Source organism: Cebidichthys violaceus, unplaced genomic scaffold, assembly GCF_023349555.1.
Source record: "Cebidichthys violaceus isolate CVI_PGR_0920_01 unplaced genomic scaffold, fCebVio1.0.p SCAF_98, whole genome shotgun sequence".
NCBI lineage: Eukaryota > Metazoa > Chordata > Actinopteri > Perciformes > Stichaeidae > Cebidichthys > Cebidichthys violaceus.
The window spans coordinates 193,203-211,854 of NW_027176984.1; the positions used below are offsets into that span (position 1 = coordinate 193,203).

The 18,652-nt window shown below is 46.4% G+C and overlaps 2 protein-coding genes across 5 annotated transcripts in view; one reads left to right on the forward strand and one right to left on the reverse strand.

Moving 5' to 3' along the window:
* Window positions 1–12,724, reverse strand: part of LOC137868136 (diacylglycerol kinase zeta-like) — a 73,447-nt gene extending 60,723 nt beyond the window's left edge. For 3 of the 4 annotated variants that reach the window (XM_068704682.1, XM_068704681.1, XM_068704680.1), the window contains exon 1: window positions 777–1,250. Coding sequence is in view for 1 of the 4 variants with exons in the window: in XM_068704683.1 (XP_068560784.1) it covers window positions 12,012–12,118; window positions 12,289–12,396 (215 nt within the window). In the remaining 3 variants the exon portion in view is untranslated. Of the gene's footprint in view, window positions 1–776; window positions 1,251–12,011; window positions 12,119–12,288 lie in introns of those variants that run through there. The other variant, XM_068704683.1, reaches the window with a different exon arrangement.
* A 5,650-nt stretch (window positions 12,725–18,374) lies between these two features.
* Window positions 18,375–18,652, forward strand: part of cryaa (crystallin, alpha A) — a 1,008-nt gene continuing 730 nt past the window's right edge. Inside the window, exon 1 of the mRNA XM_068704672.1 lies at window positions 18,375–18,650. Within this exon, the coding sequence (XP_068560773.1) occupies window positions 18,453–18,650 (198 nt within the window). The 5' untranslated portion in view covers window positions 18,375–18,452. The remainder of the gene's footprint in view (window positions 18,651–18,652) is intronic.

Sequence of the window (18,652 nt, forward strand, 5' to 3'; positions counted from 1 at the left end):
TGTTGTGTGTATGTGTGTGTACACACAACACCTATCACTAGACAGAGGACCCTCCTCTGCTGCTCTCTGAGGGTTCGTCCTCTTTTCTCGGTTGAAGGGGTTTTGGGGGAGTGATGTCAGGGTCCTGGGATCATTATTGGATCAATCAAACACACCCTGAACATTTCACTTCAATCCACTAGGGGGCGCTACAAATGCACACTGGTCGTAAATCAATGACGGTTTGTCTAAAATCGGGGTCAGATGAAAGACAGCGTCCTAAAGGAAGGTTTGTTCACTGTCTTAGCAGGGAATATGGATAGTAGTTTCATCATCCAGGACATAGACAGGCCCAGGACATGCTTAGCTTAGCTCAAATAATGATTAACTTGACTTGACTTATTCAAACCTGCACTGCATCATGAAGGAATGTGGTCTGTGGTTCAAACCCAGAACCCTCTACTGTGACGCACCACTTCACAAAGTCGCTCAGCTTTTCACAGAAAGTCTCTCAAAGTTACAGCCAGGCACTTTAGTACGGTACGAAAAGCTCAAAGCATCGGATTCATATTCATACGGTATAAATAGAAAATATATATATAGCCTTATTTATGATGGAGGTTCCTCATCAGCTGGTTCTGTCCCCTGATATGTGAGTAGACTGAACAGCACTGCATCAACAACCTCAGTCTAGTTTCATGTTAAAATCCACTTTTTAACAACGTTAAATAAAGCCAACGTCAAATTCTTTATCCTCATCAACAGTAAACAAAAGAAAGAATAAAACAGGAGCCAACCTGACGGAGGAGGAGAAAGTTATCCAGCCACACTTCACTCCTTTCTCTCTTCAGAGCGAATACTAAACTGTGATAACACAGAGAGAGAGAGAGAGAGAGAGAGAGAGAGAGAGACAGAGAGAGAGATAGAGAAACAGAGAGAAAGAGAGAGAGAGAGAGAAACAGAGAGAAAGAGAGAGAGAGAGAGAGAGAGAGAGACAGAGAGAGAGAGAGAGAGAGAGAGAGAGAGAGAGAGAGAGCTCAGAGTACTTCCTTGACCAGCTGAGCTAAAAGGAGTGAGGAAATGTTCACACAGAAGACAAAGAGGAAACTGAAAAGGTCGAAGAAAGATAGAGAGATTGTGAGTTAGGCCACGCCCCCTTTCCACAGCACACTGCTTAAATCTGAATTACATAAACTAGATACGTGAATTAATGGTGCAATGTGTAATGCGTGGCCACCGGACCAGACTCAAATACTACAGGCTCAAATACTACAGGCTCAAATACTACAGACTCAAATACTACAGGCTCCCATACTACAGACTCAAATACTACAGGCTCCCATACTACAGACTCAAATACTACAGACTCCCATACTACAGACTCCCATACTACAGATTCAAATACTACAGGCTCAAATACTACAGGCTCAAATACTACAGACTCCCATACTACAGACTCCCATACTACAGACTCAAATACTACAGACTCAAATACTACAGGCTCCCATACTACAGACTCAAATACTACAGACTCAAATACTACAGACTCCCATACTACAGACTCAAATACTACAGACTCAAATACTACAGACTCCCATACTACAGACTCAAATACTACAGACTCCCATACTACAGACTCAAATACTACAGACTCAAATACTACAGACTCAAATACTACAGGCTCCCATACTACAGACTCAAATACTACAGGCTCAAATACTACAGACTCAAATACTACACAGGCTCAAATACTACAGACTCAAATACTACAGACTCCCATACTACAGACTCAAATACTACAGACTCAAATACTACAGGCTCAAATACTACAGACTCCCATACTACAGACTCAAATACTACAGACTCAAATACTACAGGCTCCCATACTACAGACTCAAATACTACAGACTCAAATACTACAGACTCCCATACTACAGACTCCCATACTACAGACTCAAATACTACAGACTCAAATACTACAGACTCCCATACTACAGACTCAAATACTACAGACTCAAATACTACAGACTCCCATACTACAGACTCAAATACTACAGGCTCAAATACTACAGACTCAAATACAACAGACTCAAATACTACAGGCTCCCATACTACAGACTCAAATACTACAGGCTCCCATACTACAGACTCAAATACTACAGACTCAAATACTACAGGCTCAAATACTACAGACTCCCATACTACAGACTCAAATACTACACAGGCTCAAATACTACAGACTCAAATACTACAGGCTCCCATACTACAGACTCAAATACTACAGACTCAAATACTACAAGCTCCCATACTACAGACTCAAATACTACAGGCTCAAATACTACAGGCTCAAACACTACAGACTCCCATACTACAGACTCAAATACTACAGACTCCCATACTACAGACTCAAATACTACAGACTCCCATACTACAGGCTCAAATACTACAGACTCAAATACTACAGGCTCAAATACTACAGACTCAAATACTACAGGCTCAAATACTACAGGCTCCCATACTACAGGCTCAAATACTACAGACTCAAATACTACAGACTCCCATACTACAGGCTCAAATACTCCAGACTCAAATACTACAGACTCAAATACTACAGGCTCCCATACTACAGGCTCAAATACTACAGACTCAAATACTACAGGCTCCCATACTACAGGCTCCCATACTACAGACTCCCATACTACAGGCTCAAATACTACAGACTCAAATACTACAGACTCCCATACTACAGGCTCAAATACTACAGACTCAAATACTACAGGCTCCCATACTACAGACTCAAATACTACAGACTCAAATACTACAGGCTCCCATACTACAGACTCAAATACTACAGGCTCCCATACTACAGGCTCAAATACTACAGACTCAAATACTACAGACTCCCATACTACAGACTCAAATACTACAGGCTCCCATACTACAGACTCAAATACTACAGGCTCCCATACTACAGGCTCAAATACTACAGGCCCCCATACTACAGGATCAAATACTACAGGCTCTCATACTACAGGCTCAAATACTACAGGCTCCCATACTACAGACTCAAATACTACAAACATAAAAGCCTTGTTGCTTCAGGGAGAAATGTTTTTCTACAGAAACATTTGAGTGTGTGGCTGAGAGGACAACCAGCCATTCTTTAAAGGAAGAGACACGTTTGACAGCACAGGCCTGAACTTCATGCTATTTCAATCCGAATCACCTTCATGAGAGCCTCCACTGACCGTTTCACCAGGTTTATACAACATGCTCATCTCCTGCCCTCCAAACAGGCTCCAGACCAGCCAAGCTAGCCGCTAGCGCTGCCCCATGGTGTCGTTTGTAGCAGTGTGCAGCAATCCTTGTTACTGTTGGCATGCCCACTCTCCACATGATGACTAGTGACCCACTGGCAAGGTTACACACACACACACACACACACACACACACACACACACACACACACACACACGTTGTCATGTTGGAGGTGGAGTTGTGATGGATGAATATTGAACTGAAGAGGGTCTGCAGCAGTGTGTCTAGAGGTGGACACACTGCTGCCCTAATGTGACCACACATCTGGAGTGGCTCTACATCGGTGGCTCCACCTGCTGGTCAGTAGCAGGTGTTACACCGGTTCAGGCGAACCACTGTCATTCTGAAACATCTCACATTCAGGGTGCAGCTTTCTCTCTCTTTCACACTCAGCCTTACCTCCTGGTGAACAGCTTGAGTCCGGTGAAAGACTTGGAGCAGCCGGTCAGCATCTCGCTCTCGTCTTCCACACACATTGGGGGGGGCGAGGAGAAGAACGTCGGGAGGTTGGAGGAGGACGGCAGAGAGGAATTAGAGGAGGAGGATGCAGAGCTGAACTCTCCATCACCTCCTTTTACTTTGAGTGACGCTGCTCCTTCTCTTTCCCCTTCTGTCGCTTCCCTTGGTCGTTCAGGAGCACCACCACAGGCCTCCAGTCCGGCCCCGTGTCCCAGATCAGTGTCGGCTCCTGGGTCACAATCCATGACAGCGAGCTGGTTCACTTCCTGTGGTCTTACCCTGACCCTGGTCCCATTTAAGCTGGATAAGATACAACTTATTTAGTCTTTAAATGTCCTTATATGACCTAAGTCCTGAATTTCCCCTGTGATGTCCAAGGTAGACTCCAAACGTTACTCTAAGTATTCTCCAAGGAAGCCTTGGTGTTCAAAGGAGTGCCATGAAGAAGAGCAAGCACACCCTGACTGTAGCTTCTTCAGGCTTTCCAGCTGCAGATGAATCTTCTCTAACAGCGTGATGTAGGTCGATGCAGGACGCCAGCTGCTTCACTAAAGTTCTCCCAGGAGGAAGTATGAGCATTAACCACCAGACAGAGACTGACTAAAGTACTACAATCACTCCATTTACAGAAGTGCAACATTAACCAAGGTAAACTCCAGCTTCTCAAACAGGAAGCCGCCTCAAAGGACTACAGAACAACAGTATGAAGTGCTCACAGCCATGACAGCTTTAAACTAAGCAGTATGATGAAGGTTCTCCACTCAGGCTGACTCTCTTAGTGCTACACTCACTGATTTTACTACGAGGACTTCAAACATGGCTGCCCTGCAGAGGCTACAAAGTCAATAATCCACATGCCAAAGGTCTTTTACAAGACACACAAGGTGTGTGTGTGTGTGTGTGTGTGTGTGTGTGTGTGTGTGTGTGTGTGTGTGTGTGTGTGTGTGTGTGGAGAGAGATTAGTGTTGAGTCCTGAGGCAGACTTAATCCGTCCCTGCACTTCTCTCCATGTGTCCACTCAGCAGCAGAAGTCCAGTCTGTCAATCACTGCTCCCTCTCTTCTTTGTTTCTCCGTCAGCTCTTCTCCCTCCTCTGTCTTCTTCCTCCTCCCTCTTTTCTTCTTCTTCTTCTAGTCCCTTCTTCACTAAGTTTAGACTGCTTCCTCTGCTCGTCCTCCTCTCTTCCCCCCGTCTCTCCTTTAGTTTAACTACACTCTATGTGACACACACGCACACACACATAACCGAGTTGCACGCTGCACACACACGCCTTGGTAAACACACACTGATCCTGAAGTACCCGTCCGGCTAAAACCAGGAAGTGGATAATGACTACAATCAGGGCCTCGCTGTGAGCTGCCCTGTCACATGCCTGAGTGAAACTCTCTGACTGTTCACATCATGTTCTTCATGTGAACAGTCAGCAGGAAGCAACACGTCCCATTCACTAACACTGACCTGTTAGTGTACCTGGTGGGTTGCTCGTTAATAATGACAAGAAAACTACTGAGAAATGTTCACCATGTGTGTGTGTGTGTGTGTGTGTGTGTGTGTGTGTGTGTGTGTGTGTGTGTGTGTGTGTGTGTGTGTGTCTTTCTGACAGTTTACACAACAGAAGTAATCGCTGTGAATTACTATGAAGTAATGAAGAATATTCATGCTCAGTGAACACAGCAGGGCATGAGTGTCATCAGCCACAGGGCTTCCTGGCTGCTAGTCCATCTTACTCCACAGGGGGGCAGTGGTGAGCTGCAGCTGCTGTACAAACACCTCGCGTGTTGTTTCTACACAGACGCACTCATTTAAAGCCGACCATCTCTAATGTTGACACATTAAAGCCGCTCTATTATCACTAAACACAGTCTGACCTCATATGTTTCCATGTACACACATGCACAGGTGTGCTACCTGTGCATGTGTGTAGCTAGGTGACCCTCGATGTCATCGGGTCGGTACCTGACGCAGCACAGCGGCTGACTCCTTCAGGACGGTGCTGTTTGTTGTGATCATGGTGTCAGCGTTACTGAACTCTACTGTGTCCTGACTGTTCTAGAGCGGCAGTCCATCTACATACTGTGTGTAGAGAGAGAGAGAGAGAGCGCACACGCACACACACACACACACACACACACACACACCTGCTCTCTGTCATCGCTGTTCCCTCTCATCCTTCGCCCACTCAGTATTTCCATGACAAATAGAATGCCTCTCGACAGCGTGACACACAATCCAGAGAGATGCTTTTAACTTCCCAACACCCACCGCTGGCCTACTTTCTGTTCTCTAGGCGAGCGCCGTGATTGTGAACACAGACATGAACCAACCTGACCTCAGAGCAGGCCTCTGTCCTAATGAGCTGAGAGTCATCATCTGAGAACACATCACACGTACTGATCAAACAGTGGACAAACCAACTGACCTTTACCGTCTCAAACATTTTACCACAACAGAAGCAAAGGGCGCTGCGTCGTCACGTTACCGTGACGCGTAAAGAACAAGAGAGGCTGATGAGTCACCAGCACTGACTGAGTCCAGTCCATCTGTGGCCTCAGGACCAGGACTCACAGCAGAGATCAAGTGTGAATACATGAATGATGACTGGATGCAGAGCAGTGTCCCTCTGATAGACCACGGTCATTTGAAGTGAACACCATCATTGATATTTTCAGGATTTTCCACAATCCATTGGCTTTGTTTCCATGGTAACCCATCCCATAGTGTTGTGCTGTTCACCAGCTTAGGAACCTCTTTCCACTCTCAACACGGTGTCGTAGTGAATCCACTATGTATTGATTAACCTGCTCACAGCTAGCTGGAGGTCATGTGACCGGTCCAGTAGTCTACCATCAGTGACGATGACCATGGTGAGGCTTCATCACAGCGTCAGGCTGTCGTCACGGTCCTCCAGAGGAATAAAGTGATTTCAGTCAGCAGCAGGACGTCCTGGACCGGCTCCATGTCTTCATCAGCATCATGTCCCCTCATAACAAGAGGCAGCAGTGACACGGTCACATTCTAAACCAGAGGTCTTCAACGGGGGGTCCGCGACCCATAGGGGGTCCACGGAGGTACTGCAGGGGGTCCGCAAAATGTTAGGTTGATTAGATAATTTATTATTTATTTTTTTGAATCTGTCCATTATTTGAATAGTTCAGTATTGTATGCAAGATAACAGGTATGTTTATGCATATCAGTGGCACTAATAGACCATCACTCATTGTTGTTTCCACATTTATGTTGAAAATAAAAACGTCAGTTTGAATAGCTTGTAAGCATGATTATCATAACAGGTGTATCACTGTACCTTTAAAATAACAACATGAATACATGAACCTGTGTATTATTTGAATGGCTTAGTATTGAATGCACAATAACGAGGTGTGTTTATACATGGCACTAGGCCCAGTTTAATACAAAACACATGTTTATACACTAGATATAGTAGGGGTGAGTGTGGGGGTCCGTGGCCTGATGAACGTTGAAGACCCCTGATCTACAGTCATGTTACAATGATGTCCATCCACACTGTGGATATGCATGACACAGCATGTTATAGCTGACTGACTGTGATCTCTGACATGAACACCTGAAGTCACAGCTTTACAGACGGTCCGTTCAGGCTTCCTCACAGCTGGAGCTCAAACTGCTCCGAGAACGATTACAAACGAAGGGTTAAACAAGGAGCCCTGTGAGTGTGAGGGGTGCTGACCTCATCATTTAACTCTGCAGGATTTGAATGGCAGCATGTTTTCACAGGTGAATGAATGAATGAATGTTGCTCAGATCATTACTGTGAGTGTACCGGGGTTCTTAACCTCTTCTGCTGTGATCAGAGAGACCTGATCTCACCGCCTTAAAGTGATACTATGTATAAGAATATATATATATATATATATATATATATATATATATATATATATACGTATATATATATATATATATTTGTACGTTTCACCTTGTGCACGCTCTACGTTAGTCTGACTACTACTGTACTACTGTACACCAGTAACCAGGCCTGAAACCAGAGGACCATAAAGGGGTGCATGTCTGAGAGAAGGTTTGTACTCATCCAGACATATAAGACCAGTGTAGACCAGAGTAGACCAGTGTAGACCAGTGTAGACCAGTGTAGACCAGAGTAGATCAGTGTAGACCAGTGTAGACCAGAGTAGATCAGTGTAGACCAGTGTAGACCAGAGTAGACCAGTGTAGATCAGTGTAGACCAGTGTAGACCAATGTAGATCAGTGTAGACCAGAGTAGACCAGTGTAGATCAGTGTAGACCAGTGTAGACCAGTGTAGATCAGTGTAGACCAGTGTAGACCAGTGTAGACCAGTGTACACACTGTCCCCCGCTAGAGTAGAGCGGCGGCGATGCACTCAGCTATGTTCTCACTAGCGGCCCCTAGTGGTTCAGAGGAGTCTGCACAATGAAACGGGTCATAAAAGGTGTTGTGAGCATGCAGACAGAACCGGACACACACGATGTGGTGCAGTCTGCTGTGGACAGACATAGAGGTGCACACAACTGATCCCATGATCCTCCTCAGAGCAGACTGCTCTTGTACTGGTGACCTCTGATTCAGCATCTAGCTAGCTGTCTGCTCCTACAGGGTGAACATGCAGAGGACTAGAAAGTCCCTGTCAGAAAGCTGCAGGTCCTCATCCACAAGTAAAGACCAACAACAGTCCACTAAGTCCTGAGAACAGAAGGAGCGCTGACGTTTATCTCTGCTTCCATCTGCTCCTCTGTTGGGCTACATTACGCAACGTTCTGGTGCATTGTTCTTCCTCCCACTCCCTCAGCCGGTCAACTTAATGCATCAACACTTGTCAATCTGATCATCGGCACGATCGTCAGAGTCCTGCCTGAGGCTGAAACTAGCACAGACTGCATCAGAGAGAGTCCAGACTCATGATCCAGAGCCTCAGCAGTAGATCCCGATGGAGGCCTGAGAGGACCGGCATGGCAATAACATAGAACAAGTCTTTGACCAGGGTTCCACTGAGGAAGGTTCAATGAACCCTTTCTAATCGTGTTAACGTATTATACAGAACAAACACAATTCTATTCCAATTAGTGGAATGATTAGCAGGAAGACAGGCCTGATGTCTGACTCTCGTCACCGTGAGTGATGTGGTCCGTCTGCAGACTCCTTCCTCTGATAACCAGTCATCAGTGATTACAGAGCAAACAGCTCGTGTTCTGGTGCGATGGAGAGCTGCTCGGCCTGGTCTGGTGTTCTACAGCCTCACGGAGACGAGCTGCTGTGCTTCAGTGAGTGGGACACGTTTCATCATGATGAATAATATTTATTGTTTCCACGAGAGGACGTAGACAGCAGTGTTGCAGTGGCACAGGCTGTGCTCTTACATAAGTCCTGTGGTGAGTCGGTGCCAGCCTGCCCACCCCCACCCCCACCCCCACCCCCTCCACCACAACATCCATCTGGATTACTGATCACTAAATGATGTGGAGATTAGGCCTCGTGCTGCAGTGACATAAGAAGCTTCTCTTTCTATCTGACCTGCATCAGTGATGGAAAACATCCGTCCTTTTCTCAAACGCTACACCTCAGACCCAGGGGGTACAAGTGAAGACCTGAACCTAAAGTAGGGCAGGACAGAATCCACACACATGTAAGATCCCCTTCAGGGCTCTACATGCACTCAGGTTTAACATCATGTTCAACACGATGTTTTCAGTCGTGCTCAGAATGAGCCCTTCATATCTACACATGTCCTCTTCATGGAGTCCACCATGTCCACCGTGCTCCAGAGGGACACTTTGGAGTGTTTAGGGCAGTGATTCTCAACCCGTTTTCAGTGGGCCGCGGACCTTTGCCTGAAAAAAAAATAAAAATAAAAAAAAAACTTGATCTTTTATTTTGAAGGGGATTTTTCATGCAGCGGAGTTATTCACACTGCAGCGAGGTTCTGGAACAAGAAAGCATGAAGTCGTCAAAACTGAAGCGGCATTTGTTGATCGATCCACAGCGGATGAACTGAAAACTATTCCTCTGTCAGATGACTCTATGAGTAGTGACTGAAGACATGTCGACATCAAACAGACCACGGCTAGAGTTAAGGCAAGCGGCCATTTTGCATTACAAATGGAGAATCTACAGACGTAACAAACAATCAGGTTTACTGGTTTACTGGAACATGTGAGACGGGGACTGACGGGAACCAGAGAGCTCCTACTGCTACGACTGAGAGGACATGTTCAGCTCAGGTTCAGACTGAGAAGATGAACATTTGGGTCGTGACTTATCATTAAGGGGTGATGGTGTGTCCCGCAGCCAGACCAGGTGAGAACCACTGGTCTAGGGAACCTGAAGGCTGCTTATGAAGGGAGGGGCCAGTCTGTAACCTCACCTCTTATGGTTATATTGTAGACTGCAGCCAGAGACCAGAGACCACACAGACCAGAGACCACAGACCAGAGTCCACAGACCACACAGACCACAGATTACAGACCAGAGTCCACAGACCACACAGACCAGAGTCCAGAGACCACAGATTACAGACCAGAGTCCACAGACCACAGTCCACACAGACCAGAGTCCACAGACCAGAGTCCACAGTCCACACAGACCAGAGTCCAGAGTCCACAGACCACACAGACCACAGATTACAGACCAGAGTCCACAGTCCACACAGACCAGAGTCCACAGACCACACAGACCAGAGTCCACAGACCACAGATTACAGACCAGAGTCCACAGTCCACAGACCAGAGTCCACAGTCCACAGTCCACACAGACCAGAGTCCACAGACCACACAGACCAGGGTCCAGAGACCACAGGCCAGAGTCCACAGACCACACAGACCAGAGTCCAGAGACCACAGATTACAGACCAGAGACCACAGACCAGAGTCCAGAGACCAGGTTCCATCCAAATCCCACACTAGAAAACACTTTATTATACCCGTATTCATTTAGAAAGCATATATTGATATGGCATATAATGATGGGGTTATACTTGGTTGAAATGTTTGATCACCATTGATTGTGTTTGTGTGTGAGTGTTCCTTTAAGCAGACACACAATGCACATCCTCTGCTCCAATCTCCTGTGGGCGGGACTAAGATGAGAGGAGGCGAGGAAAGGAATGGAGGATGTGAGAAAGGCCTCATGTCTCCTGACCCCTGGTCTGTAACCTTTGAACCCGTCCCAGCATTCTCATGAACGCTCGAGAAACAACATGTGTGTTTGAGCTTGTGATGGATTATTGGTCAATATATACTTCAGATATTAGTACATGAATAATACAGATGCTGCTGAATGCTCCAATGAAGAGTTTACCTTCATCATCTTCATCATGTGTGTATTGACCTGCTGACATCCAGGTACACAAGGTTCACCTGGAGCTGTTTACGATCACATGACAGAAGCTTCCAAGGTAACACACCGGCCAACGCTTCCTTCTGCATCAGTGTTAATATTGACGAGACAAAGTCCTGCTACTGGAACGTGGTCTCTGTGAAACCCACATCACCACACCAAGAGGCAGGAGTCCTGTAGTAGTAGTAGTAGTACTCTCTTTCTCTACAAGTACATGTGGTAGTACATGTGAAGAGCAGCTTCAGCAACGTAAATATACTGATTAAATGAATCACATGGAACTAATGAACACGCTTCTGATTCATTATCACATTCTGTGATCTGTGTGTGTGTGTGTGTGTGTGTGTGTGTGTGTGTGTGTGTGTGTGTGTGTGTGTGTGTGTGTGTGCAGAGGGTGACATCACACCCACAGGTGAGATTAATTGCTCCTGACATAAATGATTAATTTACATCATATATCAAAATGTATGAAAGCAAGCAGCTTTTAATTGAAGCTGATGAGCTTTGCACACACACACACACACACACACACACACACACACACACACACACAGTAAAAAAAACTCATCACCTAAGTCAACATTAGGTGATGATTTATGGATCATTGTGGATTTCATATCAGCTATTTTGGAACGGGAACACAAGATGAAGCAGAAAGGTGAGGCCAGTGTGACACACACACACACACACACACACACACACACTTTGGACACACACTACAGATGGGGGTCAGCTGTGTTAGCATGAGCGCACACACACACACACACACACACACACACACACACACACACATGCACAGCGTCATGTGACACACACACTCAGGCTCCTAGTCAGAGACGTCACATTCAGGTAAAACAGGTTCGCAGGAAGTGGGTCGCATTCCACTTCTGTGTTCAGTGTCTCCTACCTGTAGGACACCTGCTTCCTGAAGGTCAGCTGGACAAACTCTGCCTCCATCTGGGACACCGACAGCTGGCCCTCTTCCTCCTCCTCCTCCTCCTCCTCACCAGCGACCTAAGAGAAGACAAAGACATCAAGTCTCCTTCTCATTGGTTCTCCTCCAAAGCGAGCTGCATGAGTGGATCTGAACCAGACCTCAGTCCTCAGTCAGGGACACATGTTGACTCGTAGTGTGTCTTTACACACGCGCGCGCATACACACGCGCGCACTCACACACCCATACCTGACAGCTGCCAGGCTGCAGCGTGCTCTTGGAGCTCAGCTCCGCGGTGAACACGTCCTCCTCCTCGGCCACGTCCTCCAGGGCGGGCTGCTCCACGTGTCTCATCATCCCCGCGGTCTCTGCGTGGAACGACTGATCCGGTTCTAATGAGGGAACTCCACCGACTCCACCGCTTCCTGTCTGTCTCGGTGTCCCGCGCTGTGAAGTCACCAGCAGCCTCGAACCGCAGAGTTGTATCGGTGGTTCGGTCTCCTGTGCCCTGTGCCCTGTCTCCTGTCTCCTGTCTTCTGTCCCAAATGGACTTCACGTCCATGAGCTCTTAACGCAGTAATGAGAAGTGGGCGGTGGACGACGAGCAGTGATCTGCTCTGTCCTCCATCTACGTGTTGCAGGAAATCAGCTGTGAGCTCTCTCTCTCTCTCTCTGTGTCTCTCTCTCTCTCTCTGTGTCTCTCTCTCTCTCTCTGTGTCTCTCTCTCTCTCTCTCTGTCTCTCTCTCTCTCTCTCTGTGTCTCTCTCTGTGTCTCTCTCTCTCTCTCTCTCTCTCTCTCTCTCACTCTCTCTCGCCATTTCAATTCAATTCCATTGAGCTTTATTGGCATGAACAAAAACATGTTTTTTGTAATACACAGATAACTTATGAATACACAGATAACACATTAATACACAGGTAACATATTAATACACAGGTAACATATTAATACACAGGTAACACATTAATACACAGATAACACATGAATACACAGATAACACATTAATACACAGATAACACATTAATACACAGGTAACATATGAATACACAGATAACATATGAATAAACAGGTAACATATTAATACACAGATAACACATTAATACACAGGTAACATATGAATACACAGGTGTCTTATAAAGGTTAAAGTGATACAGTTCAATACAATAGTATACACTTTAATACAGTTACTTAATTGTGTGGGTCTATTAGTGACTGAGAGAGAACTAGTGAGTGAGTGAGTGAGTGAGTGAGATAGTGAGTGAGTGAACTAGTGAGTGAGTGAGTGAGTGAGTGAGTGAGTGAGATAGTGAGTGAGTGAGAGAACTAGTGAGTGAGTGAGTGAGATAGTGAATGAGTGAGTGAGATAGTGAACTAGTGAGTGAGTGAGTGAAATAGTAAGTGAGTGAGATAGTGAGTGAATAAGTGAGTGAGATAGTGAGTGAGTGAGATAGTGAGTTAGATAGTGAGTGAGTGAGTGAGTGAGTGAGTGAGTGAGAGTGAGATAGTAAGTGAGTGAGTGATATAGTGAGTGAGATAGTGAGTGAGATAGTAAGTGAGTGAGTGAGATAGTGAGTGAGGGATTGAGTGAAATAGTGAGTGAGATAACTAGTGAGTGAGTGATAACTAGTGAGTGACTGAGAGAACTAGTGAGTGAGTGAGTGAGATAGTGAGTGAGATAACTAGTGAGTGAGTGAACTAGTGAGATAGTGAGTGAGTGGGTGAGAGAACTAGGGAGTGAGTGATTGAGTGAGATAGTGAGTGAGATAACTAGTGAGTGAGTGAGGGAACTAGTGAGTGAGATAGTGAGTGAGATGGTGGGTGAGTGAGTGAGAGAACTAGTGAGTGAGTGAATGAGTGAGTGAGTGAGTGAGTGAGTGAGAGAACTAGTGAGTGAGTGAGTGAGATAGTGAATGACTGAGTGAGATAGTGAGAGAGTGAACTAGTGAGTGAGTGAGTGAAATAGTAAGTGAGTTAGATAGTGAGTGAGTGAGTGAGTGAGTGAGTGAGTGAGAGTGAGATAGTGAGTGAGATAGTAAGTGAGTGAGTGAGATAGTGAGTGAGTGATTGAGTGAAATAGTGAGTGAGATAACTAGTGAGTGAGTGAGATAACTAGTGAGTGACTGAGAGAACTAGTGAGTGAGTGAGATAGTGAGTGAGATAACTAGTGAGTGAGTGGGTGAGTGAGAGAACTAGGGAGTGAGTGATTGAGTGAGATAGTGAGTGAGATAACTAGTGAGTGAGTGAGGGAACTAGTGAGTGAGATAGGGAGTGAGATGGTGGGTGAGTGAGTGAGAGAACTAGTGAGTGAGTGAATGAGTGAGTGAGAGAACTAGTGAGTGAGATAGTAAGTGAGTGAGTGAGATAGTGAGTGAATAAGTGAGTGAGATAGTGAGTGAGTGAGAGAGATAGTGAGTGAGATAGTAAGTGAGTGAGATAGTGAGTGAGATAGTCAATCTATCTGACAAAAATGATTCATAGAAGAGTAGTTTCTGCAGTATTAGCACTAGAAATAGCAGACTAATAATAGAGAAATAATTAATAATAATAACAGCAGCAGTGGATGTAATAGAATAATAGAAGCAGTAATAGTAATAGGGGCTGCACGTGGTGTAGTGGCTAGCACTGTCACCTCACAGCAAGAGGGGCCCGATGCGGTCCTTCTGTGTGGAGTTTGCGCGTTCTCCCCGTGGCAGCGTGGGTTCCCTCCGGGTTCTCCAGCTTCCTCCCACAGTCCAAAGACAGGCAGCTTAGGTTATTTGGAGACTCAAAATTACCCATAGGTGTGAATGTGAGAGTCTGTCTCTATATGTACCCTGCGATAAACTGGCGACATGTCCAGGGTGTACCCTGCCTTCGCCCAATGTCAGCTGGGATCGGCTCCAGCGCCCCGCGACCCTGAATAGGATAAGCGGTTTGGATAATGGAATGGAGTGATAGTAATAGAAATATGACTCGAAGCCTTTGAAACCTGTGAGATTAAAGTGTGAACCACTCTCCCAGCTGTTACAGTCACCACCACATATCTCACAGGAAACATAATTTTACTTTTTCAACAGGTCAAATACTTCTTTCTACTTGGGATGAACAGTTAAATATGTCAAATAACAGAATAGTCCTCTCAGAGCTGTGACATGTATATAGTCATGACCTGAACTCTCTCTGGTGAGTGAGGCTGAACCAGCCACAGAACTGGACCTGAAAGAAACTTTTCTTCTACACATGGTAACAGTAGATGTGGGTCCTCTTAGATCTGTGACATGGTAACAGTAGATGTGGGTCCTCTTAGAGCTGTGACATGGTAACAGTAGATGTGGGTCCTCTTAGAGCTGTGACATGGTAACAGTAGATGTGGGTCCTCTTAGAGCTGTGACATGGTAACAGTAGATGTGGGTCCTCTTAGAGCTGTGACATGGTGACAGTAGATGTGGGTCCTCTTAGAGCTGTGACATGGTGACAGTAGATGTGGGTCCTCTTAGAGCTGTGACATGGTGACAGTAGATGTGGGTCCTCTTAGATCTGTGACATGGTAACAGTAGATGTGGGTCCTCTTAGAGCTGTGACATGGTAACAGTAGATGTGGGTCCTCTTAGATCTGTGACATGGTGACAGTAGATGTGGGTCCTCTTAGAGCTGTGACATGGTGACAGTAGATGTGGGTCCTCTTAGAGCTGTGACATGGTAACAGTAGATGTGGGTCCTCTTAGAGCTGTGACATGGTAACAGTAGATGTGGGTCCTCTTAGAGCTGTGACATGGTAACAGTAGATGTGGGTCCTCTTAGAGCTGTGACATGGTAACAGTAGATGTGGGTCCTCTTAGAGCTGTGACATGGTAACAGTAGATGTGGGTCCTCTTAGATCTGTGACATGGTGACAGTAGATGTGGGTCCTCTTAGAGCTGTGACATGGTAACAGTAGATGTGGGTCCTCTTAGAGCTGTGACATGGTAACAGTAGATGTGGGTCCTCTTAGAGCTGTGACATGGTAACAGTAGATGTGGGTCCTCTTAGAGCTGTGACATGGTAACAGTAGATGTGGGTCCTCTTAGAGCTGTGACATGGTAACAGTAGATGTGGGTCCTCTTAGAGCTGTGACATGGTAACAGTAGATGTGGGTCCTCTTAGAGCTGTGACATGGTAACAGTAGATGTGGGTCCTCTTAGATCTGTGACATGGTAACAGTAGATGTGGGTCCTCTTAGAGCTGTGACATGGTAACAGTAGATGTGGGTCCTCTTAGAGCTGTGACATGGTAACAGTAGATGTGGGTCCTCTTAGATCTGTGACATGGTAACAGTAGATGTGGGTCCTCTTAGAGCTGTGACATGGTAACAGTAGATGTGGGTCCTCTTAGAGCTGTGACATGGTAACAGTAGATGTGGGTCCTCTTAGATCTGTGACATGGTAACAGTAGATGTGGGTCCTCTTAGAGCTGTGACATGGTAACAGTAGATGTGGGTCCTCTTAGATCTGTGACATGGTGACAGTAGATGTGGGTCCTCTTAGAGCTGTGACATGGTAACAGTAGATGTGGGTCCTCTTAGAGCTGTGACATGGTAACAGTAGATAATGAAATCACTAACAGATGTTACATAGTGTTCATTTGTGTGTGATCTCTGGGATCTAAGTTGGACCAGGGAGGAGACGTGATGTCTGTCCAGCAGAGGACAGCAGGTTTCAGAGTGATGTGAATACATCTACATCTATTCATGAATAGTCCTGCTTTAGAAAAGCCAACGCACACTCACACAGCCACATGCACAGTGAACCAGTTTTGAATCATTAACATAATACTTCACCCAATGTAGTTCTACTGTACATGATGGGAGACTGGATCCAGAGCACAGCTCATGTGATATAACATCATGTATTCAGCAGTCTGAGTTTGTGGGTAGTCCCTTAAGTCACTGGGTTCAATGTATTTGCGGTTCCACATTAGTAAAGAAGACAGGAAGAGTAGGCAGGAGGGATTACTGATTCCTACATAGACCAGAACTAAGACCATCTACTTCTTTGACAAGCCTTTACTGGGAGGTCTACATTAACAAGATGTTTGTTGTTAAAGCTTGTCTGCTACATGTTTGTCCTTTTGAATCTATGAATGAATCTGAGCACGTCCCCCCCGTCAGGTCGTCAGCCAAAACAGCTTTTCAGAGCTGTGGAGACAGAGCACACAGGCATTGTCTGTCCCATTGATGAATCCCAGAATGCTGACTCTGCTGAACCGCAGCCAGACTAACAGCGTCTAAGTCCGGTCTGCGGCAGTAACCCCAAACCCGACAAGCTCCCCAAACCGCCCCTGAAACAGCCCGACCCCGGCTGGCCGGCCCAGTTGCTCTTGGCTGCGGGTGCATGGAGCGGCTAAGCCTCTGTGCTGGCTGGCCAAAGCCCGGTGGGATTAGACTAATGCAGGTGGCGGGAAGCCACCGGTGGTGAAACAACAGGCATGGGAAGTGACTCTGGTCTTTGCATTAGACTTCACTCTCACCTACACACCGTGGCATCAGACTGTACAAGTGTTCATGTTGTAAACACACAACGTTTATGAATAGTTCTTCATTTGAAAAGCATCTAGTGAAGTAGAGCACAGTGAAACGTAGTGGAGTGGAGTTACATTCCACCGCTGGGACTGAACTCACCCGAGCTAAAAGACATTGGACAGACAGTCCTGAGGACGGCTCCCTGATGACGGGGCTTGTAGAGGGCCGCTCTGGCTGCATGTGTGCTGATCCAGAAACAGTTCAGAGACCAATAAAAAGTTTGATACTCTGTGAACGTTGCTCAGTCTGCATGGTAAAGGAAGGACATGTCCCTGAGAAGTCTCACTGTAGTCCAACACACCAACCTCTCCTCTGTGAACACTTTCATCATCAGATGAATACATGAGGTCAACATCAGAGCGGCTGAACCGACAGAACATCTGTACATTTGTAGTGTGTTGCCCTGTTTAGCCTGTCTGTAATGTGCCGTGTGTCACTGATCACATGTTGGATCACTCAGGTGAACTCCCTCCTGTCTTTGGTTTGCTTCCTGACCTCATTGTCTCTCCATGCCCCCCCCCCCCTCCTCCCCGTCCAGCAGCGTTTGTTTTGGCAGCCCAGAGTGTCTGGTGTGTTGGTGGCACTGGGTCTCACCAGGGTCTGGACCCAGCGGTGCCCCCCCATCCTCGACCCTGATTCTGCTGACGGAGCCCAACCCACCATGAGATAATGCCATTCCAGAGGGATCGCGGCTAAAGCCCCTCTTTCTGGCTGTCAGGTATATAAAGAGGAGGCAGCTGTGCAGCAGAGGACCAGCCCTCCTGAAACACTCTCACTCCTCTCCGTTCAGCAGCATTCTCTCGTTACCTCGCCTCCTCCACCTGCTGGACTCTGAGCTGAGCAGGATCACGCTAGACCACACCATCTCCAGTCACTATGGATATTGCCATCCAGCACCCTTGGTTCAGACGTGCCCTGGGCTCCGTCTACCCGGCCCGACTCTTTGACCAGTTCTTTGGAGAGGGCATGTTTGACTACGACTTCTTCCCCTACACCACCTCCACCATCAGCCCCTATTACAGACAGTCGCTGTTCCGCAGCTTTCTGGATTCTTCTAACTCCGGCACCTCTGAGGT